The 25,620-nt window shown below is 38.1% G+C and overlaps 1 protein-coding gene across 1 annotated transcript in view; it reads right to left on the reverse strand.

The window, feature by feature from the left end:
• The window catches only part of LOC127938211 (rho GTPase-activating protein 18), a 33,504-nt gene extending 8,572 nt beyond the window's left edge, over nucleotides 1-24,932 (reverse strand). The window contains exons 1-3 of the mRNA XM_052534674.1: nucleotides 24,765-24,932; nucleotides 8,653-8,861; nucleotides 950-1,185 (exon numbers count right to left, since the gene is read on the reverse strand). Coding sequence (XP_052390634.1) covers nucleotides 950-1,185; nucleotides 8,653-8,861; nucleotides 24,765-24,874 — 555 coding nt within the window. The 5' untranslated portion in view covers nucleotides 24,875-24,932. The remainder of the gene's footprint in view (nucleotides 1-949; nucleotides 1,186-8,652; nucleotides 8,862-24,764) is intronic.
• Between the last annotated feature and the right edge of the window lie 688 nt (nucleotides 24,933-25,620).

Here is a 25,620-nt window from a genome sequence, read left to right on the forward strand (position 1 = left end):
CAGTTTTTTGAGCCTGCAAGGTGGGAATGTCCAGTGAAACTAAATGAACTGCGACACAATAAGATGTTCTGAAAGTGCTGTAATTGTTTGTGTGATCACTCTGCTTACAGAAGGTTGTGACAGACCCAAATCATCACTATTGCATTGTTGCATTTTCCCAGTTGCCAAATATCGTATTGTAGTGATTACTTTAATTTATATATTAAATTATAAATTATTATATAGTGTCTTATTAACTCAGTGTCATCCATTGTCTGCAACACATTTCTTCTGCCTCTTCGTCTCTCTGCCATTTTCTCCTCTGCTAAAGAAACTCTTAATTCTCTTAAAAGTCCTCGTCTGTGCTCCTAACAAGTTTGACCTCTTTTAAGGGTTAAGATGCTTTCTGAATTACTTTTTTCTTTACTAGGATTTTTTCTTTAATATTAAGAGTAAACGCCCACATTTCTAAGAATTTTCTTAGAATTTTGTCAATAGGAGCTACTTCTTGCATTAAGATTCTTTATGAATACAGGCCCAGATAGTTGTGCAATTTACCTAAATTTCCCACATCAATAAAAAGCGAGGGCATAGCCTACAGCAAGCCGTCATTAAAACGCTATCATTACGGGCAAACCTGTCGCCCTCGCACTGAGTTCTGAGGGGAACTGGGTATTCGTGTTTGGACAAAGGTTGGATGTCCAGATATCGGATATGTATCTGATTTAAAACCACATTTGGAAAAAGCTCAAAACAGATTAAAAAAAAGATAATTATAATAATCAGATTGTTTTTCTTTATACATGTGCAGAAGATCTGATCTGTGTCACACGAGAGTAAAACATCTGATTTAAGACACTAGTAGGACATCCTGCTGAAGCTTTGCTATATGCCAGTGGTTTAGACCGAATCAGACCATGTGGGAGAAGAATAAACAGGCACTGATGCTGGGTCTCATGTGTACTCGTACTTTACTCTGTGAAGCAGGTGATGGTTTAAAGATCTCCCGAACATCCGGGACGCTGTAGGGTTTGTTGCGTTTGCGTAGCGTCTGTTTGAGCGTCTCCACACGTCTCTCCACGGCGGCTGCTTGCGTTCGGGTCAGAGTCGACAGCAGAGCGATGCCGTCCTCGCCGTCTGAAGCAGACTCGTCAAACAGAGTCGCAAGCCCCGCCTCCATCAGCCACGCCTCCTCCTGCTCGCCCTCTGCAGAACACATGAACATATGATGTCAGATAAGACTGTGACGTACAGCTCTGTCAAACTCAGCCACTCTGGCTTTATTTTATTCTCCTCATAAATGACTTCAAACCTCTTATTCATCACACGAGTGATATCTGCAGTATGTGTCATAATGTGTTATCATCACAGTCGTGGGGAGGAGGAAAGCATTAATCCAGCTCTGACAGGAAACACAAATATCTTCCTTTTCCGGTAACTTCACAATTGAGACACACAAAAGTTAAGAAAGTCACAGTATGTTGTTCCCTTAGGGGCAAACAACTTCCATCGATGTCATGACTGATCTCTGTCTATCAGTGCCTTTAAAAAGTGATAGAAGAAGTCACCTTTATTTATCTAGTGCTTTTAACAATACATGTTGTGTCCAAGCAACTTTACAGTATTAAATAGGAAAAGTGTCAATAATGCAAAATGACAATAGTTAACACTCTTTCTTTTGTTACAGGTAGCATCTCAGTACTTCCTGAAAACAATAATGTGGAAGTAAATGCATGCTCTTCATAAGGTTGCCCAGGTCAAGCAGTATTGGTTGAATTTTCCATTTACACATATCTATCTGCAAACAACATGCAAGACCTTTCTCTCTTTTCTCTTCTGTTTCCTGTCAGTTTTCTAAATTTAAATGCAGACGTGTTCTTTCAGTCTTCAAACTCAGAGCTGTGTGTGTGCCAGGAGTGTGGCAGAAATGTAAGTGCAAGTCATGCTTTAATCTTGCTTCACACAGCTTGCTGAACTCAGCAGAAAACATGTTGACACTGACAACATACAAGAAACCCATTAGTCATCACCAACTTTTGCAATAATATTTTACATGGAACAACTCCTGATAATGGTGCAAAGACTTACCACTTGCTTAAAAAAATTGTTTGTTGGGTTTAATGCACATAAAGAGATTTTTGTCTCTACTAAAGCATAAAAAATACCATAATATGTTTGCAGATATTTAAGAAACATGGTAAGTTAACCCCAACGCCAGCATCCTAGTTTGCACTTGTCAATATTTACGTATATATATTTACATTCCTATTTATCTGAAAAACAATGCTACAGTCAGTAATTGTCCTTTGAAAATATGCGCTCCGGCCCAGAATGTCTGTCGTTGTTTTGGTTTGTGAAACCTGCCCACTGCCAGTTTACCCAATTGTATTTTGGCACCCCGGGTTGCCAGCAAATTTCATTTCATTCATCCGTCAAGTGCGCTCGCTTCTGTTGGTGTTGTCAATCTGGCAACCTGCGCGTGCGTCAAATCTGAGGAGCAAGGGCCTGGTGAAAAAAACCCTCTCCAATATTTTGAATTTGGACTGCAAAACCTAGTTCAATGAGCTTTCTGCTTTACATTTAAATTGCTGGTTAGCATTCTCTTGAGCATTGCAGTGCACTTTAGAGTTCCTCTGAAACCCTCCACCTTCCCCAGCTCCACCTGTATAGATCTGATGTGTGTGTGTTTGTGTGTGTGTCAAAAGAAATAGAATATTCCATTTTGAGCTTGATTAGTTTAATAAATAGATTAATTGTGAGTATAAATACAGCTACCTCTTGGGCTAGTTCAGAACATGTATCCACAGTTATGTGAAAGACTAGTGACCTGACAGCTGTCCAGAAGACGATCATCAACATCCTCCACAAGGAGAGTAAGACACAGAAGATCATCGCTGAATGAGCTGCTGTTCACAGAGTGCTGTATCTAAATATATTCATAGAAAGTTGACTGGAAGGAAAAAGTGTGGTAGGAAAAGGTGCAGAAGCAACGGGGATGACCACAGCCTTGGGAAGATTGTGAGGAAAAGCTGATTCAAGAACTTGAGAGAGCTTCAGAAGGAGTGGACTGAAGCTGGAGTCAGAAATCAAGAGTCACACAGTTACAGCCGTCACAATCATAGAACCAACACACTCCTGAACCAGAGAAAAACATGAAAGTGAAAGTGACGTAACATTGAGCCAAGTATGGTGACCCATACTCAGAATTTGTGCTCTGCATTTAACCCATCCAAAGTGCATACACACACAGAGCAGTGAACACACACACACACACACACACACACACACACACACACACACACACACTGTGAACAAACACTCGGAGCAGTGGATTGCCAGTCCGACTCTCTAACCATTAGGCGACGACTTCCCTGTAAGCTGTAAGTCGTAGCCATCAGAATTAATACAAAAAAACTCTTGAAATATTTCAGGCTAATAGTCTTAGTGTTTATACTTGACTAACTGGGGCCCAGGTCAGGAAGCAGACAGACTGGCTAAACCGACCGTCTGCTAGCTGCCTCCCGTCACAGAGGTCAGTTAATTCTCAGCACATAGAGACTCTTTCACCTAGATATCACACTATAGAGACTGTGTCTGTTCCCCGAACTAGAAAATACAAAAAACATCCAAACCAAGTTAAGGCTTACAATTTAATTGAGGTTCAACAAATAAAAAACAAATGCAATATGGATAAACAAATGATAAAGATTGGCTTATTGAATATCAGATCCATTTCTACGAAAACACTTTTTGTAAATAATATGATAACTGATCATAATATAGATGTGCTCTGTTTGACAGAAACTTGGCTAAAACCTGATGATTACATTATTTTAAATGAGTCCACCCCCCAAGATTATTGTTATAAACACGAGCCGCGTCTAAAAGGCAAAGGGGGAGGAGTTGCTTCAATTTATAACAACGTTTTCAGGATTTCTCAGAGGGCAGGCTTCAAGTATAACTCGTTTGAAGTAATGGTGCTTCATATAACATTATCCAGAGAAACCAATGTTAATGATAAATCCCCTGTTATGTTTGTACTGGCTACTGTATACAGGCCACCAGGCCACCATACAGACTTTATTAAAGAGTTTGGTGATTTTACATCCGAGTTAGTTCTTAAGTCTTAATAGTTGGTGATTTTAATATCCATGTCGATAATGAAAAAGATGCATTGGGATCAGCATTTATAGACATTCTGAACTCTATTGGTGTTAGACAACACGTTTCAGGACCTACTCATTGTCGAAATCATACTCTAGATTTAATACTGTCACATGGAATTGATGTTGATAGTGTTGAAATTATTCAGCCAAGTGATGATATCTCAGATCATTATTTAGTTCTATGTAAACTTCATATAGCCAAAATTGTAAATTCTACTTCTTGTTACAAGTATCGAAGAACCATCACTTCTACCACAAAAGACTGCTTTTTAAGTTATCTTCCTGATGTATCCGAATTCCTTAGCATATCCAAAACCTCAGAACAACTTGATGATGTAACAGAAACTATGGACTCTCTCTTTTCTAGCACTTTAAATACAGTTGCTCCTTTACGCTTAAGGAAGGTTAAGGAAAACAGTTTGACACCATGGTATAATGAGCATACTCGCACCCTAAAGAGAGCAGCCCGAAAAATGGAGCGCAGCTGGAGGAAAACAAAACTAGAGGTATTTCGTATTGCTTGGCGGGAAAGTAGCATATCCTACAGAAAAGCATTAAAAACTGCTAGATCTGATTACTTTTCTTCTCTTTTAGAAGAAAACAAACATAACCCCAGGTATTTATTCAATACAGTGGCTAAATTAATGAAAAATAAAGCCTCAACAAGTGTTGACATTTCCCAACACCACAGCAGTAATGACTTTATGAAGTACTTTACTTCTAAAATCGATACTATTAGAGATCAAATTGCAACCATTCAGCCGTCAGCTACAGTATCACATCAGACAGTGCACTATAGACCCCCTGAGGAACAGTTCCACTCATTCTCTACTATAGGAGAGGAAGAATTGTATAAACTTGTTAAATCATCTAAACCAATAACATGTATGTTAGACCCTATACCATCTAAGCTCTTAAAAGAGGTGCTTCCAGAAGTCATAGGTCCTCTTCTGACTATTATTAATTCCTCATTGTCATTAGGATATGTCCCCAAAACCTTCAAACTGGCTGTTATTAAGCCTCTCATAAAAAAGCCACAACTTGACCCCAGAGAACTAGTTAATTATAGACCGACCTCGAATCTCCCTTTTCTGTCCAAGATACTAGAAAAGGTGGTATCCTCACAATTATATTCCTTCTTAGAGAAAAATGGTATCTGTGAGGATTTCCAGTCAGGATTTAGACCGTATCATAGTACTGAGACTGCTCTCCTTAGAGTTACAAATGATCTGCTCTTATCATCTGATCGTGGGTGTATCTCTCTATTAGTTTTATTGGATCTTAGTGCTGCGTTTGACACAATTGACCACAACATTCTTTTGCATAGACTTGAACACTTTGTTGGCATCAGTGGAAGTGCATTAGCATGGTTTAAATCGTACTTATATGACCGCCATCAGTTCGTAGCAGTGAATGAAGATGTATCATATCGATCACAAGTGCAGTATGGAGTACCTCAAGGCTCAGTACTAGGGCCGCTACTCTTCACGCTTTATATGTTACCCTTGGGAGATATCATCAGGAAACATGGTGTTAGCTTTCACTGTTATGCTGATGATACGCAGCTCTATATTTCCTCGCAGCCCGGTGAAACACACAAATTTGAAAAACTAATGGAATGCATAGTCGATATAAAAAATTGGATGACGAGTAATTTCTTACTGCTAAATTCAGAAAAAACAGAGGTGTTAATTATAGGACCTAAAAACTCTGCTTGTAATAACCTAGAACACTGTCTAAGACTTGATGGTTTCTCTGTCAATTCTTCGTCATCAGTTAGGAACCTAGGTGTGCTACTTGATCGCAATCTTTCCTTAGAAAGCCACGTTTCTAGCATTTGTAAAACTGCATTTTTCCATCTCAAAAATATATCTAAATTACGGCCTATGCTCTCAATGTCAAATGCAGAAATGTTAATCCATGCATTTATGACTTCAAGGTTAGATTATTGTAATGCTTTATTGGGTGGTTGTTCTGCACGCTTGGTAAACAAACTACAGCTAGTCCAAAATGCAGCAGCAAGAGTTCTTACTAGAACCAGGAAGTATGACCATATTAGCCCGGTCCTGTCCACACTGCACTGGCTCCCTATCAAACATCGTAAAGATTTTAAAATATTGCTTATTACTTATAAAGCCCTGAATGGTTTAGCACCTCAGTATTTGAATGAGCTCCTTTTACATTATACTCCTCTACGTCCGCTACGTTCTCAAAACTCAGGCAATTTGATAATACCTAGAATATCAAAATCAACTGCGGGCGGCAGATCCTTTTCCTATTTGGCGCCTAAACTCTGGAATAACCTACCTAACATTGTTCGGGAGGCAGACACACTCTTGCAGTTTAAATCTAGATTAAAGACCCATCTCTTTAACCTGGCATACACATAACATACTAATATGCTTTTAATATCCAAATCCGTTAAAGGATTTTTAGGCTGCATTAATTAGGTAAACCGGAACCGGAAACACTTCACATAACACCGTACTTTCTACATCATTAGAAGAATGGCATCTACGCTAATATTTATATGTTTCTCTCTTGTTCCGAGGTCACCGTGGCCACCAGATCCAGTCTGTGTCCAGATCAGAGGGTCACTGCAGTCACCCGGATCCAGTACGTATCCAGACCAGATGGTGGATCAGCACCTAGAAAGGACCTCTACTGCCCTGAAAGACAGCGGAGACCAGGACAACTAGAGCCCCAGATACAGATCCCCTGTAAAGACCTTGTCTCAGAGGAGCACCAGGACAAGACCACAGGAAACAGATGATTCTTCTGCACAATCTGACTTTGCTGCAGCCTGGAATTGAACTACTGGTTTCGTCTGGTCAGAGGAGAACTGACCCCAACTGAGCCTGGTTTCTCCCAAGGTTTTTTTCTCCATTCTGTCACCGATGGAGTTTCGGTTCCTTGCCGCTGTCGCCTCTGGCTTGCTTAGTTGGGGTCACTTCATCTACAGTGATATCGTTGACTTGATTGCAAATAAATGCACAGACACTATTTAACTGAACAGAGATGACATCACTGAATTCAATGATGAACTGCCTTTAACTATCATTTTGCATTATTGACACACTGTTTTCCAAATGAATGTTGTTCAGTGCTTTGGCGCAATGTATTTTGTTTAAAGCACTATATAAATAAAGGTGATTGATTGATTGTATGCACTGAATCTAGAATATAAGAACAAAAAAAAAAAAAAACTTTTCCATGAAATTATTTTTTTTAGATGCACCTGTTTATATATTTGTGCTGACAGTCGATTAAAACAATTAACTAATCATATATCTTTTCTGAAATTCATTGAAATTCATCAATTATAACATTTAATATACTTAATAACAATAAAATAACTGTTTGTGTAGTTCTTTGAAGAACTGTGATCACAGCAGCTGGTTATGATGTTATTCTGGCTGCTGATCTGACACTCTTCGTAATTTCTTAAAACTCTTTACCTTCTCTGACCCACCTCAGGCCTTAAAGTCTCTTTATTGAGCTGAGGAGTTGAATCGAGTGTGTTAGATGAGGGAGAGAGTGGTGCTGCTCCAGGTCAGATCTGAGATCCACTGTATGTCAGAATAATGTTCATAAATCTGAATCGTATATAACAAAAACTTACATGCACAGTTTTAAGGCAGGTTTACTTGCCTTTTTGGTAGCTTCATGACGTATCTGAACTAATATATCTGAACTGTCATAAATATGTATGCAAATATCATGCCCAGGATACAAAACAAGACTTTTCCGACATGGGTTTTTCATCACCCAAAAGTGCACATTAAGAACGAGTGTTTTTTATAGCAAATCACACAGAGGATGCACGTTTTGCTATCAAACTGCATGCTTTTGTCGAGTGCAATGACACAGACAACCATATACACACTTTGGCTTGTCTATACAAAGCTGCTCACTGCTTTTTGTTTTATAAATATGCCAAAAAACTAAATTATCAAATGGTCAAGTTCATATTCTTTTTTCATATTTATTCATTCTCAAATTATTTCTGATTTCATTAATATTACAAGAATTATACATAATTTTATTTCAGCAATTGTTATGCATATTTTTTTACAATATATTACAATACAAAATATTAACCAAAACTATAATAATAAATAAATAATACTAAAATAACATTTATTTACAGCTGCGCTTTAGGTTTTGTGTAGATTAATTATTTTTTTAATTTAAATGCGATACTCCTCCTCATGTTGTAACGATGATACGGTTTGTCATATTTCAACATACCTAAACTTAACAAAAACCTTACTAAATATTAATAAGCAGCAAATTGAGAGTTTATTGAGGCAAAGGTCATAGTTAATAGTTAGTTAATAGTAGGAATTGGGCCCCAAACTTTATAATTAATGGTAGTTTTTAAAGGCAGTCTTCAATGAAATGGTTTTGTTTTCTGTCAGGCTTCAGAGTAGATCAGTCTTGTAGCTGTAGGGGAAACACAGATAAGGAGCGCTGACTCAAACACAGAGCGACGGACGGCTCTTACCATCAGCCACCTTCAGCTGCACCTCCTCCTGAGTCTCCGTGTCTCCGCTGCGCTGGATGATCTCCACCTCTGTGAAGTAGTCCACCATGGCCTGCTCGTCCAGAGAGTCCTGGGAGCTGCAGCGCTGGTACGGTGCCTTACCTGAGCTCCAGCCCAGAGCCGCAGCGGCCGCTTTCCCCCGCTGGACATTGTACTGACCGGTCCTGCGGCTGTGGGAACACAGAGACAGAGACACATGTGAAATCATCACGTGAATGATGCAGCAGTCAAATGTGCTTCATTTTTATCCCAAAATGATTAATTATTCAAAAACGTATTATTACATTTATTCCATTATTTATTAAAATGTTATTGCACATCCTGTGCAGCGGTGTCCTCCAAACAATGCCCAACACACAAACATATAGTCGATGTATCTATGAGTACCATCACCATGTTTCTTACCATTTTTAAACTTGAAGTTAAATTAAATCTACATTGAAAATGATAAAGAAATACACATTCACTAATCTGAACATCATAATTAAATTACATTTATACTCCATTACAATAGTCCCTTTACTGTTACTGCTTTATAAAAAATTATTAAAATAATCACAAGAAATATTTTATCAATAAGTTAAGTGAAATCTTTTAGGGGAACAGTTCACTGACAAAAAAAAAAAAAAAAATCATGCTGAGAATGTAACAGGTATTAACTGAAGTCAATTGCTGTTTTGATGCGAGAATCCTCGACTAGCATTATACCGAAGTAAGTGGACTTCAGGGGGAAATTCTACAAAAGTGCATTATATCTGAGCCTCTTCTCATTCGATGCATGACACAGCAAGCATGAAGAGTCCCGCTGCTCGCCCCGCCAAAGGGGTCAAGCAGGAAGTGCGAAAAATAAGCCTCTGTGCTAGAAGGACATAAAGATGCTATTGTCAGCTGATGGTTGAGCTGGTTGTGTGGGGCAGTCTCCAGTTTCTGGATCACAGCCGCTTTAAGACTGGACCTGTAACTGTGCATTAGCAGCCGGTGGTGGACAAAGAGCACAAGTCAAGTGCTTGAGTAAAAGTACAGATACCATAATAAAATATTACTCCAGTAAATGTATTCAGTTCTCCTTCTCAATTTTACTTGAGTAAAAGCAAAGTATTTGATATCAAGATGACCTACAATCTAAAACATGACATTGTTTTGTTCAAAAGAAATAATGGTAAATTAATTGCTAGGAAATTAATATAGAATAGGAAATATACAAAGAAAGTTTACTACAGAAAAGCACAGTTCAGTTCAAATACCAACAAAAAAATAAAAATGGTCCAAGAAATGGTAACTTAAACAGGGTTCATACAGATACTGCAAGTTACGATTCCAGGACTTTCAAGGACTTGCACTACTTTTATGGTTTACATGGATTAAAATCAGATCTCACTTATTAATTAATATTGCTATTCTAATAAATAAACAAAACAAAATTGTAGAAATAAAGTGCAGCACAAGAATGCAATGACTGTGGCAACTTTAACATTTGAAAGGATACTATGGCAAAGTTATCGCTTTACTTATTCAAACGGATTTATTTTTTCATGAATATATGATTGAGCTGAAGAATGAAAGTTATGTCATACACTTGGAAAACTATGAGCTTTATCACGCTCATAGACACTAGGGGTGGGACAATACAATTAGCTCTCAAGGTGATAATTGGTTCACTAGAACAAGACAATGTTTTACTACTTTAAGAAATTTTCAAAATGACAAAATATTTGCCTTTTAAAATCACAAAAAGCAGAACGAAAAAATTAAGGAGGAGGCAATAATAATTGGCCTCAAATAAAGTATCAAAACCAAGTACATGGTTTTTGAACAACACTGTTAAATACACAATGTAATATGCCCATATTATAACAAATATTTGGAGAGCACCTGGGGATGTTTTGTGTGATTCAATGTTGTTTAAATCAATCACATTTTAATATGTGGCCACATGCAAAGTAAGAAACTTTAATTTTGAAATTGCGATGTACAGTAAATCACATATTTAGAAATATGTTGATATATTCTCCTGTGTTAGCACAGGTTTAAAAATCAGGTGAGTTTTCCCAGATGAACGTTAAGCAACCCAAGGAGTTGTTTAATCAGATCTTGAGAGATTTAGTGTCTTTTATCTTCAGTTCATCTAAGGCTGTGGCTGAAGAAAGTTGTAGCTGGTTCTTATTTCTCTTTCTTTCAGTGTTTGTTCACAGTAGAGACCTGCACTCCCGCGGGACCCAACGCAACCGAGGGAGGCGCGGGACAGTATTTGATGGGTGAATGCGGATGCAGGCGGCAAGATATTATTGTGTGCAGGTTGCGGAAAAATACATATATTTGTGGGACTCCAGCAAAGTGGAAATATCTAACAAAATAAAATTACTCGAAACCAAATAAACCTTTATTTATAATAGACTAAAATAAAATAAAATAAAACAAAATAGACTTGCGGAATGGGAGGATGCTGATACCATGGACAGCGATGTGTAATTCCATTCCAAAATAGTGAAATAGCAAGATATTTAAAGGTCAAGTTGGATGGATTAGAAGCACACAGACCGGATGATGTCCTCCAGTGGTGGAAGAGACGATGTCGAGAGTTCCCAAGATTAAGCAAAGTAACACGCCATGTACTTTGCATTCCAGCTTCCAGCGCACCATCAGAGAAGGCTTTCAGTATTTCCGGTCGCATACTGGAGCAAGACGGATTAATCTGAAGCCCTCATCAGTGGACGACATGCTTTTCCTGCACGGGCACATTAAGTAGTCATACAGGTTTTTTTTTTTTTTTTTTTTATTCAGTTTTTATTTTATTTTGCTAAATATTTAAAATTGGTCTATTTTGTTATTGAGGAAAATGTATATTTTTTTGTTTAATGTTAAGGGATACTTGAGCATTAAACAGTAAGCCCTAGACTAATTTTCCTTTGAACATGAAATAAATCCAGGTTTATTATTATTATTATTATTATTATATAATTTATTAGGCTATACTATAGCCTAATTATTATAGGTATATCTTTTTTTATTACATTTCTTACTTTTTTTTTTTTACTGTATTTCTGTGTTCTAAGTTCCTTGTTCGTGTTCATCCATTTAATTAAATGCAAATAAAATGAAACATTTGTTTATTTTCCGTTTAATTTTTTTAATTTATATAAAAACAGGGGAGCGAAAAATAACAGAGTATCAGGCAGAATATGCAACGTATTAAAAAATTTTTATACGTTTACCCGCAGGATTTTGCGGGTGAGAGCAGGACGAAACTTGATTGTTTGCAGGCGGGAGCGGGAGAAAATTCATCCCACGCAGGTCTCTAGTTCACAGCAGGTGCTTTAATGATTGAAAGAATGTTTCAGGAACAGCATACTAGTCTTTAAATAACATTCTACTAACGTTAAGGAAACTGGATATTTTTATGTTCTTGGAATGTTACAAATAAACGTTCTTAGAATACTACATTTTAAATCTAAATTAAGTTGAAAAAACATTTGAGGAACATCATACCCTTTAAAAACATTTATTTTCTATATCAAGAAAACTGGAAATATTTTATGTTCCCAAAACCAACATTAATTATTTGGAGAATGTTATTGTAACAAAATTCAGTTAGCTGGGAACCTACTTTTGATTACTTTATGGAAACTTTGACAAATTCCATGACATACCGTGTTATACAGTAAATTTAGTTTTTGACTGGATTCTGTGATTTCTTCTGTGTTTTCCACATCATGGAAATCATAGGGCCCTCCTATCCTTTGACCTCTAGAAATTTTATATGAAGTATATAAATCCGCTAGTCAGAACGTATGCACTCCTGCCATAACAACACACTAAAACACAGGCAAATAAACGCAAAGAATTCAAAGTCTTATATTATGATGGTGTTCTCATTATATGAGGCAAAGCATGTATTTCATTATCCAAGTGATTCCAGGCATCACTGCAAATTTCGCTTTCACTTTAGTTCTCCAGTCTGGATGGCATGCTGTGCTAATGCTTATCAACCAAACCTAAAGATACTGCTCACAACTGCTTAACCAATAACCAAAAATTAGGAAAAATGTTTTCTCAAAGTCATACGATATCAATCATCACTGTTCCTTTGGAGTACTCCGTATACATGTCGGTTGTGGTCTAGGGATAGGAACAACAGTACGCTGGCCGGAGCTCAGATCAGGACCCCAAACAAGCCTGCACTGGCCCTGTACAGACCCTCTAAGGGCTGCCAGCTCAGGGCCCCTAAAAATTTGCTCATTGGCAAAATGTTGTCCCCTTAGCATTGGTTCTGCATGGGCAGCCCTCCCTTAGCCTCCAGGAAGAATAAAATAATAATGTTTGAAGTCACCATTGTAGAGGTAAGCTCCTGCTTTAGTTGGGCTCTTGGCCCTTGAAGTTTTTCTCTGAGTGTTGTAATTGTGTTTCTGAAGCATATTTGTTATAGCAGAAGTTGCAAGAAGAAAAACTGATCTGATGATTTAGTCATCACGAAGTGGCATGATTCCCTGTTCTCACCCAGAGTTTGATCTCTGTGGACATTATTTAGATTTAATTACTTTACATCAGCGTTTCTCAAACTGTGGGATGCGCCCCATAGAGACGTGACAGGTGGGGCGCACCAAACGGGAGAATTTCCTTTTTATGCCTTATATGGTAACGTTAGATCAAATCTTCCAGAATCTGGAGCAAGGCCACACACTAGCCTAGAGAGTGATTGCGGTGTGTGTGTGTGTGTGTGTGTGTGAGTGTTCAACACGTCATCAAGTGCGTATACCACCAGGCCAGGCACCACGAGGGGGCAAAATTTTTGCAGTTTCATTTTTGTATTCATGGTTACAAATGAAATGTTTAACCTTTTGAGCGGTATCCGGTTTGGTCCCAGTTATGGGATTTAGAATGTTCAGTGACGTGACATAACTGCCAGATTCAAATTGTGCTTTCGCGTGTTTGGCGCTGAGCCAGAGACGAACGAGCTCAGCACTGTCATATATAGCAACTATGCAGTGTTTTCAACCTAATAATGTTTATTTTAGGATTCAGCCATTTAAACACACATAAGCACAAGTAAAACAATACATTTGAAGTTTGTAAAAAACACACTGATGTCTGTGGAAGCACCAACAACAATCTATTTAAATATAATTTAACGAGTGTGTTATTCACATCAGACAAACATAGTGGAAGTAACTATACGTTTACTCTATTCTTCTCGGAGTTCACCGGCCACTTTCTTGCATGTATTTCGGGAGAAACTGATGACAGACAGGACTCTCTGAAATGCGTCGCAAAGAAACATGTTGGCACCCATCTCACGTTATAGATCAAGATTATTTATAAAAGGATTTTAAACGACCAAACACGTTCACTTACACATTTTTGAGAATCGGAATATCAGATAATCGATGACATGGTGTGAAAGTTTGTGAATATTTTAAAATAAATATAATGCATCGCAATGGAAACATTAAGGGGGTAATCATTACTAGTCTACATACAGTCTAACCTGCCGATTGGATTTCTCTTTTCTTTTTCTTTTTTCACAGATTGCAAAGTGGCACTTTTATATCTTTTCTATTTTTGAAATTAGTAAAAATTTTGACATGGCTGAACTTTTATTTTCTTTATTTTTGAACTTTCTGTTATTTGATGTATATAGTTTGTATTTTAGATACAACTTGATACTCTGATACTACTTGTTAGTTCAATAAATTGGAACATGTTAAGCTTGTTGCGCATTTCATTAGCATTGTGTTGGGGCGATGGGGGTAGGTGGGGCTTGAAAATTCCCCCTTGCCTAAAGTGGGGAATGACCAAAAAAGTTTGAGAACCACTGCTTTACGTTATAGTAGCCCTAGAATTCAACTGCGTGAAACTTTATCCTGCTTTAATATTTTGAACCTTATTAAGTCATTATGCAGAAATTATTTGCATGGAAACTCACACAGATATCAAGATTCAGTGTACAAACCTCAACAATGGTGACAGTAAACAAAATATTCAGATCAATTCTTAACTTCACAAAACAAGCTTTTCATTGATTGTCATTATTGTTGAGGTTCTTAAGCTGAATCTTGATATCTGTGTGAGTCTACATGATACTGTCCAAATAACATCTGCATAATGACTTAAAAACATTAAAAAATATTAAAGCAGGACAGAATTTCGTGCAGTGGCATAACAGGGCTACTAAAATAAAGTCAAATTACGAATCCTAAATAAATGTACTCCGAGATCAGCCTCTGGAAGAAATCAGTAAATCAGGACATTACATGATGACGGCATCATCAATAAGTAACCATCAGATCAGTTTGTTTTCTCACAACTTTTGTGAAAACAAATGTGCTTCACAAACACACTATTATAGCGGACAGAGAAATATTAAAGTTAAAAAGTCAAGGGTAAAGAGCCCAACTAAAGCAAGCACTTATCCCTATAATGGTGACTTCAAACTTTATTATTTTTTATAAAACAGCGCTAAGGCTTCCTGTAGGGTAAGTGAGGGCAGCCCATGCAGGACCAGTGCTAGGGGGACAACGTTTTGCCAATGAGCACATTCTCAGGGGCCATGCGCTGGCAGTCCGCAAAGGGCCAGTGCAGCCGTGTTTGCAGGGAAGTAAAAGTGACTAAATAATACATGGATCTCAAATGAAAGAGAGAAAAAATTTTTCCCCTTGCATTTCTTCAACAACCTTTCCTGCATCATAAATGCTGACGAAGCTCGGTTGATGGTTTAGCTATTAACCGTTGGGAACGGAGTGCTTCTCTCAGTGGACTCTACATGCTAAAGGTCAGACAGCACACATCGCAATACAAACGAGTGAAACCCGTGCCCTTGACCGCAGATAAAGGAAGAGGACAAAAGGGTCAAGCGTCACCGTATTTCTTGTTTTACATAAACAAAAGAGGCAGAGCAGCAGACAAAACACCAGCACAACGTGTGTCCTTACAGCAGCTCACGGTCTAATGCAGACATCAGGCTGAAGTTCTGCTGTTAGTTTCAATGAAGTCGAGTCAAGGGACAAAAGCCATACATGAGTATGAGCTGCTGCTATAACAACCAAAAGTGCACCTGTGGAATGTCGCTGGGAGGCCATGTTGTATTTCAGACAACGAGGACATGTGCATTCACGTTCAGGTTATAAAATCAGGCTAAAAAGTGATCCTCTGAATCACATTTAACTTGCATAATGCAATGCATTCGATGTGAAATTCTGAATATCCAACGCAATATAATACAGAATGGTAGTTGAATTAATTTTCATTTTAAACCTTTATTGCATATGGAGGATATTAATGCAATTAATAAGGTAGCCTATTTATTAATTATGAATAAATAAAAACAACTAAACATAAGTATTTAATCAAGAACAGAGTGCAAGCATATCTGTGTAACATAATTCAGTATTTTAAGCAGAATCATAACCGTTGGCCATGTCTAAATCTATTAAAGCTGATGTCATATCAAATGCATTTGATGCATTTTAATAAACAGCACATTTTAACTGTTGTACTTTTATAAAAAAAAAAAAAAAAAAAAAAAAAAAAAAAAAAAAAACATTTTAATTCTATTTGGTTTCGTTCAAACTATAGTGATAGTCTCATATCGTAAGCTCAGTATTGTGTATTGAGTTGGGACATGAGTGAATTATAACACCCTACATTTTAGTATATAAAGTTAGTTATTTGTTAAGTTAATAGTAAGAAATATTTGTTCCTAGTCATTTGTCCTTCCATGCATGTGTTTTCATGCAACTTCACCTTCCATGTGTGAAACTTCAGAAATAAAATCTTAAATATTAAATGAAAACTCAAACGTACAATTCATTAATTTCCTTTGTATTTAACAAAGAATAAAATCTGAATTTTTTACCAAGCATTTACATTTAAGAAATAATCAATGAAGTCGTATTTAAAAGGTTACTCCATCCCAAAATGAACATTTTGTCATTAATCACTAACATGATCTGAGGAAACATAGCCGAAACATAGCAGTGTTGATACACTGGGACTGTGGAGGGAGACTTTTACTCTGTTCAAGAGCCGTGGAAAACAGATGCATGCGTGTTTGATGCTCAGGATAGTTCATCACATCTTTAAACCATCTCTATTGCCATCTAAGAGTTTACAGGTCTCATCAGGCTCAGTACAGCGAGGGGAAACTATTTCCTGCCTGCTTTTGTTTCAGTGCTTCCTGCAGGAAGAATTTAAAGTTGATTCTCAATAACAAAAACGTATATTTTTAATCCAGTTTATACGAGCATCCACATATCACACATAATCTCAGCTTTTATTACATTCAGGTGAATTTTCCAAAACAGACATGGAGGTGCACAAGATCTGTGTGCTGTGTCAATGGAAAAGAGATAAAGGCCAGGCTACGATAACACTTGTTGATTCTGTACACGGTGTGTACACTGCTGTATGTGTTACTAGCTAACAGAGATTTCTTCAAAGTCATGTTGTTGATTGGGCTCTGACCATCAGAGACATCATCATCATCACAAACAAAGACCAAAAGCATGCAGCACACGCTGAATTAAATATTCATTATGCAATGGTACAGGACAGAAAGTCAAGAGATGTTTCTCAAGTCAGCACAGGTTAAACTCTCCAACACAACACAGGGCTCGAAATTAACTTTTTTACTTTGTAGCACTGGTTCTCCCGATGTCAAAAATGTAAGAGCACTCACCAAAAATTCTGGAACATCACAACTACAAATTATATATTAACAGATTTTATCTTTACATTCTTAACTATACAGATTTTAGATTGGTTAATATTAGTTGTCAATCACTCAGTCACTGCTTTCCGTGAACTATCGCAAGAAAAAGAAAGGGTGGAATAAGAGAGAAAATGAAAAGAACACTGACAGATTTCTAAAGTTAAGCTCTTCTTTGACAAGGGTTAGGATAGTGTATGCAGTGTTAAAATTTACATACAGCCAACTGCTGGCAGCTGGGGTGTGCGATATTGACAAAAAATTATATCTCAATATTTTCTGGGATTTTATCAATAACAATAATTTGACTGAGTGTAACTGTGCTGATATGTTATTGACTACAGTGGACAGCTGACTCCTAAAAACTGTTATATTCTTTACATTCTGTAAAGTGGTCAGTTCACAGCAGTGACATAAATTAATCTTTTCCAATAAGTTCAAATTATACCTTTTAAGGTCATTTTTACCTTAAAGGGGTCATATCATTTTTTATTATTCTGGTTCAAAGTCTCTTCACATCCCGATAGCAATCATTAAGTGTTCTAAATATATATCTGTGTATATATATATATATATATATATATATATATATATATATATATATATATATATATATATATATATATATATATATATATATTAGGGGTGTAACGATACGCGTATTTGTATTGAACCGTTCGGTACGACGCTTTCGGTACGGTACGCGGTACGCATTATGTATACCGAACGGTTCGTTGGAGTAATTAATTATATTTGAAAAAAAAAAAAAAAGAGAGAGAAAGAAATATAATGATATGCGTTCAACAAGGTAGCCCAATAACCCAAACAACGTAACAGGCAACGCCCCTGACACCCCCGAAGAAGAAAAAAACACCATCTTATATGTTTATGTTAGGCTACTCAGCAGGCGCTCGCTCACTCAGTACACGCTCGTTGCAAAATAGCCAATGCGTTTAACAGACTAGAAATGAGAAGATCCTCCAATAACCAACAGGTCTGGTGTTTGGGTGCACTTTGGATTCCCTTTAAGCTATAATGGTGATGGCAAGAGAGTGGTGGATAAAAAAACAACGGTATGTCGCATCTGCAACATGACAGGGTACACCAGCGGGATTACAAAAAAAAAAAAAAAAAAACCAGCGGGAATATCTGGGATATATGCGTCAGTACTATCTGGGAAAAGACGAAAAAAAGGAGAAACATGCACGCAGCAAACTATCCCTGCAGCATTTAGAAACTATAGCTTACAGGGAATCCAACCCAAACACCAGACCTGTTGGTTATTTTAGGATCTTATATTTCTGGTCTGTTAAATGCATTAGACATTTTGCAACGAGCCTTCAGCGCGTGCTGAGTGAGCGAGCGCCTTCACATATCGTGCCTAAAAACGCATGGAAAACGCTAAGCACGTCTTTCTCCTCCTTTCCAAAGCGCTCGGGCAGAAGCGCTCATGAGGCGTCTGTCTTTGCTAAGCAACAATGACGTGCTCTCTCCATGAGACGCGGAAATTTCAGCGAAGGATAAATGGATTTGCAGCTCTAAAAATCGCTTGCAGTAGCTCTGCTACTGAATTTATTTCAAAATTGCAATCCATATACAACTATGATCAGCTGTTCCTTCATCTTGGCTGAGCTCTCAACGTTGTTACGGGAAAGGATGAAGCTGATTGGTTAGTTCTTGTCACATGACCCGCGGTGCGCTTGCGGCATTCTGAAAAGTTGAGATGTTTTTACATTTTGCTGTATCTAAAACGTATCGAACCGAACCAAACCGAACCGTGACATCAGTGTATCGTATCGAACCGAACCGTGAATTTTGTGAACCGTTACACCCCTAATATATATATATTCTGTGAAAGGTGTAGGACCAAGAAATGGTCGCTCCGAGCATTCTGATTGACTTTCCTACCTGCCTGTCAGCATATGTATTTGCATAGCTTTTGCACCCTGTTTGTGCAGAGAGGATACATCATCAGAGCCTTCACCTAGGCTGTGCAGACAGAGCGAGAATGGCAGGCAAACATCAACAACCTGGTCTTCCTTCCTGTTATTGTAGTACTTTTACTAACTGTATTATAAAGTTTTCTCACCGGTTAATGACATATGATGTATTGTAGTAATGTTGTCTTTGGTCATCTGGTCAGTAAACATATATGCGTTTAGGGGGTGTGGCTTTGGACGTCGATTGCAGGGAGGGTGGGATGTTCACTTTCAGAGCTATCAGGCTAAAGTTAGCATTTTACAAGATCTCCTACTGCATCTTTAATGTACTCACTGACGTCACACTGGTGTGCAGGATACATTTTGTATCTAAACCTTTTTTTCAGTAATAAGTCTCTTCAAATTCAAATCTTCCTTTTATAGGCAAAATTATAGAAAATGTATTTTTAAATCAGCTGAACAAAACTGGACAATTTTCAATCTGGTTTCTGACCGGAATACAGCACAGAGACAGCACTCATTAAGATAATAAATCATATTCACTTAAATTCTGATACTGTCAAAATATCGGTGCTGGTATTACTAGATCTCAGTGCTGCGTTTGACACTGTCGATCATAACATACTACTAGAGAGACTGGGTTGGGCTTTCTGGGATGGTACTCAAATGGTTCTGGTCATACTTAGAAGGGTGAGGCTATTATGTGAGTCTAGGAGAGCATAAGTCTAAGTGGACGTCCATGACATGCGGAGTCCCACAAGGCTCGATCCTTGCACCGCTCTTGTTTAGCCTGTATATGTTTCCACTAAGTCAAATAATGAGAAAGAACCAAATTGCCTATCACAGCTATGCTGATGATACCCAGATTTACCTAGCCTTATCTCCAAATGACTACAGCCCCACTGACTCCCTCTGCCAATGCATTGATGAAATTAATAGTCTTCAGTTAAACAAGGAAAAAACTGAAGTCATTGCATTTGGAAACAAAGATGAAGTTCTCAAGGTGAATGCATACCTTGACTCTAGGGGTCAAACAACTAAAAATCAAGTCAGGAATCTTGGTGTGATTCTGGAGACAGACCTTAGTTTCAGTAGTCATGTCAAAGCAGTAACTAAATCAGCATACTATCATTTAAAAAACATTGCAAGAATTAGATGTTTTGTTTCCAGTCAAGACTTGGAGAAACTTGTTCATGCCTTTATCACCAGCAGGGTGGACTATTGTAATGGGCTCCTCACCGGCCTTCCCAAAAAGAGCATTAGACAGCTGCAGCTCATCCAGAACGCTGCTGCCCGGATTTTGACTAGAACCAGAAAATCTGAGCATATCACACCAGTCCTCAGGTCCTTACACTGGCTTCCAGTTACATTTAGGATTGACTTTAAAGTACTTTTACTCGTATATAAGTCACTAAATGACCTAGGACCGAAATATATTTCAGATATGTTCACTGAATATAAACCTAACAGAGCACTCAGATCACTAGGATCAAGTCAGTTAGAAATACCAAGGGTTCACACAAAACAAGGGGAGTCAGTTACGGTTTAACTGTTTAATTAAATGTCTAATCAATTAAGTTAATAAAACGTGAACTTTTTTTTTTTTTTTTTTTTTTTGCAATAATAGGGTCATGTGGAATTATTCTTTTTTTTTTTTTTTAACTGTTGCTTGTTTTATTTATTTTTTGTGGGTTTATGATGTAATTCAGATGTATTAAAAGTGGTAATCAAATAAAGTCCTAAAACAGTAACTATTTAATTCATCTTTCACAATGTAAACAAATCCTTTCTATTTTTTGGCTAACAAACCTCTTTAAAGAGGTTTACTGTTTAAATTAAAACATGAAACAAACAATGTGTGATATTCTTAGGGCGCTTTTGTCCTGCAACTTGCACATAAGATTAACAAATTATGGATGAATCATGTGAGTTCAGCCACAATGTGGTGTGGCCGTCCTTGTCCAGTGGATTTAATGTTTTTATTTAGTTCACTACGTAAAAGAGAATCTCACAAAAACACTCATGGTTACAGCTGGGTTACATATCACTCCCAAAAACTAAGTACAAATATTTTGCATAAACAAATAGAAGCTTACTTCACAAGACTGTTAAGCACACAATTCTCATTGCCATAATACAAAAAACTGTGGAGGCAAGCATCCTCGTTAGGGGCCAGTTGAGAGCAGTGTGACAGGCATGTGTTTCATGACGGTTTCTGTTGCAGAACACAGGAAATTAAAGGAACCCACAGACACACACTGGAATGTGCTAAATACCACTGAGGCTGCATTACAATGAACGTCTGGCGGGGAAATTGTCCACACAGAAACAAGTAGGCAAAATATGATTTAAATTAAATTAAAATTAAATTAAATTAATGCATTTAGCAGACGCTTTTATCCAAAGCGACTTACAGTGCTATCAATTTTTACATATCATGTGTTCCCGGGGAATCGAACCCCCAACCTTGCGCTTGCTTGCTAAGGCAGTGCTCTACCAGTTGAGCTACAGGAACACTTTTTGTGGAACACTACAGGATTTACCTGATTTTTGGCTATGACACTTGTTTAAACGTGTGTTCGTGTAGATTTTTCATGCTAAATCTGAACAACTGCTCTGTCTGCAAACAACCAGCAGAACACAGATACTAGAGCAAGCAGGCCAGACCCACAAACACTTAAACTAACACACACACACACACACACACACACACACACACTCAGGAACCTTGTCCTCAAGCAGTGTGTGCCACTGCGCTCCAGCCGGCAGAATCCACCAGGGACTTCTTCTCGCAGCTGAACGAGGAAGACACCTGCGCTCCGTCTGAGAACACAAATAACAGCCAGCATCCCGTTTCTGCTTGACCGCGCGGTCAGCTCCTGCTAACACTGCACACGACCAGCACCGGCAGCACAGACACACTGCTTGTTCAGATAGTTTGTGTTAGAAACTAGTGCGCGAAAGTGCACAGAAACTAGTGATTTCACCAATGACTGTGTTCCTGTTTATGGCTCCAACACCATAATCAAATTCGCAGATGACACCACGGTGGTAGGTCTGATCAAGGATGACGACGAGTCAGCCTACAGGGATGAGGTGCAGCACCTGGCTGAGTGGTGTGCCACCAACAACCTGGAACTAAACACCCAGAAGACTAAGGAGATCATTGTGGACTTCAGGCGGACTAGGAATCATGCACACACACCCATCTACATCGACGGAGCTGTAGTGGAGCGTGTGTCGAGTTTCAAGTTCCTTGGCATCCACATCTCAGATGATCTCACCTGGTCCCTAAACACCTCCACCCTGGTCAAAAAGGCTCAGCAGCGCCTTTACTTCTTACGGAGCCTTAAAAAAGTTAACCTCAGTCCTAGGATCCTTTCTGAATTCTACCGCTGTACCATTGAGAGCATACTCACAAACTGCATCTCAGTGTGGTACAGCAATTGCTCCGCATCTGACCGCAAAGCACTCCAGCGGGTGGTGAAAACTGCTCAACGGATCACCGGCACCCAGTTAACATCCATCGAGAACATTTACCAGAAGCGCTGTCTGGGCAGGGCAAGAAACATCATCAAGGATGTCTCTCACCCAAACCATGGACTTTTCACCCTCCTTCCATCCGGCAGGCGTTACAGAAGCCTACGCTCTCGAACTAGTAGGCTCAGGAAGAGCTTCTTTCCTGAGGCTGTGACACTCCTGAACGCCACACCACCAATCTAACCTGCACCTGCTCTTTTACTGCACTGGTCACAGTACTTTACATACATGTATTGCACTACTCATATTTTGCACAGACTGCACATGGTTAAATCCATTACACTATAAACTGTCTAAAGCTGTTACTGTACAAGCACAGTAAACTATTCTACAAAAATATAATTGCACTACTGTTATTTTGCATATAATTGTTAAACAATACTTTTGCACACTCATTCAACTGTATTTATTATTACTGTTCTCAAGTTCCTGCTATTCATAATGTATATATAATCATTCTTTGCTCTGTTCATAATGTACATACAATCCCTACATTACATTAATATTTATATTCTGTATATACTCTGATCAATATTGTATATAGCAACTCCACTGTACATTCTGTATAAGCTTTACTTACTCTGCACTTTTATGTATATATATAACACTATATTCTTGCACTTCTGGTTAGATGCTAACTGCATTTCATTAGCTCTGTACTTGTACTCTGCATAATGACAATAAAGTTGAATCTAATCTAATCTAATCTAATCTAGTGACCGACTGATGCAGGGTCTTCTGAAGCCAGTACATGAAGAACATCATCTGTCAGCCAAACTGATCAAATATGATGCACATGGTTACAGCAGTGACATCCCCTACTAGATTTCGAGTCAGTAAAGACTGTACATCCTAACATTTGAGATAATCAGACAGAAGGGATTAGGTTTACAGAGCTTTACATTCAGATTTTGTAGCTAGTAAATGGAAATCTTAATAGCACTTAACATATAGAGTTTGTTAGCTCAAAATACACAGGTTGTGTTTTCAAGTGAATTTTGATTTATTTTGGAACATATTTATTTAGGCAGACACTTTTATCTAAAGTGGTTTACAAATGCATCAAGTGATTCATCATAAAGAGGCATTAAACATAGGGAGTGCCATTCATTTTAAGTTTCAGACATTGTTTAGAACAGGGATTAGGGAAAACTGAAGCCAGAAACTTTCTTCTTTTTTTCTCTCATCCAAGACACGTTTGTGAATATAACGCATTACAGTTCTGTCGTACTGCATCAGCTGCTGACAAACCCAAATCTGGTGGTTTACTCTGGTGGTTAAAGACCTGCTGGATTGATAACTGAAGAGTTGTAGGTTTAAATGAAGCAAGTTCTAGTCTCAATAAAGCCGAACACTATGTGGGACACTTTTTATTATGGATGGATGCACTTTATTTTATGTCTTTTGGACTGTTGAAAAATAAAACCCATTCACGGTGGGAAGAGCCAGGACATTTTTAAATATAACTCCGATTCATCTGAAAGAAGAAAGTCGTATATATGGCTTAAGGGTGAGTAAATTATATAGCCATTTTAATTTTGGGGTGAACTATCCCTTTAAGGCACACACACACAGACACACAGACACACAAGCGACAGGATCTGGTTTAAAGACAATATACATGCTCTCTAATACTACAAGATCCATTAAAAGACAAACTAGTAACTACATCTGACCACCCACATGTTAAACACTATTCAACAGCATCAACAGAATGCAGAAGAGCTGTCCATCTGATGAATCATATGCAGAGTAAACACATATGACGCCCGTGCAGGCGGTCTGATAAAGTTAGGCAGCTCACTAGGTTTCGAGACACAGCCCTAGGATACAGTTGCCATAAATAGTGCACAGCACACCGCTCTGAGTAATAAATAAATGCGATTCCTCACCTCGCTCCGGGAAACTCCGGTTGTTCTTTACAGCCGATAGCTGTCAAAGCCTCGCTGTTGCTGGTGTAAGCGGTTAACACGACACCCTGCTCGTCCTGCTGTCGACTCATCTTGAGCGCAACATTGTTGTGTTAGTTTCAGTGTAACTTCGGAAGAAATGCCGCTGATAGAGCTCCGCCCCCGGGCGGTGGCAGGACAGCCAATGCGAAGAGGCGCCTCATGAATATTAATCACGCTCACCCACCGACCCTTGCTGATTGGCTGAAATGCAGACGTTGTTAAATGATTCATGCATATTAATAGAATTACGTAACCCGACGCTCCAGGAAGGTTCCTTGGCAACCTACGTGAAGTAATAAATATACATAAGAATATGATTCAAATCAATTCAGGGCGGAGACTTTTATTGTTCGAGAAAAAATTCACTGCTCTAAAAAAACAAAGAAAGAAATCTATACAGTTATAAATTAGATTCCAGTTACCTTCACTCAGATCCTCAGAGATGAAATCATATTTTGATACAGTTGCCCAGAGCATATATTAATCCCCAGTGATTTACCTATCACAGATACTTAATTATATGTATTAATTTAATGATCTGGGTTAAATTAATCAACTATGTCTGATTTTAGACTTAACTTAAATAAAGCACAATTTTATGAGGCTGAATTTCAGTAAAGTTGTAAGCTACATAATGAGATGAATAAAAAAAAAGCTCTATCACTGCCTGACATTAAAGATAAAATGGTCACGTAAATGGATCTCAGACACACCTGTTTAGAGATTTTCCAGTCAAAAATATTCTGCTGAGGTCATTGTTGTACAAATGCACAGTATAAAGTCAACAGCATTCATC

This window comes from Carassius gibelio, chromosome A20 (assembly GCF_023724105.1).
Source record: "Carassius gibelio isolate Cgi1373 ecotype wild population from Czech Republic chromosome A20, carGib1.2-hapl.c, whole genome shotgun sequence".
Taxonomy (NCBI): domain Eukaryota; kingdom Metazoa; phylum Chordata; class Actinopteri; order Cypriniformes; family Cyprinidae; genus Carassius; species Carassius gibelio.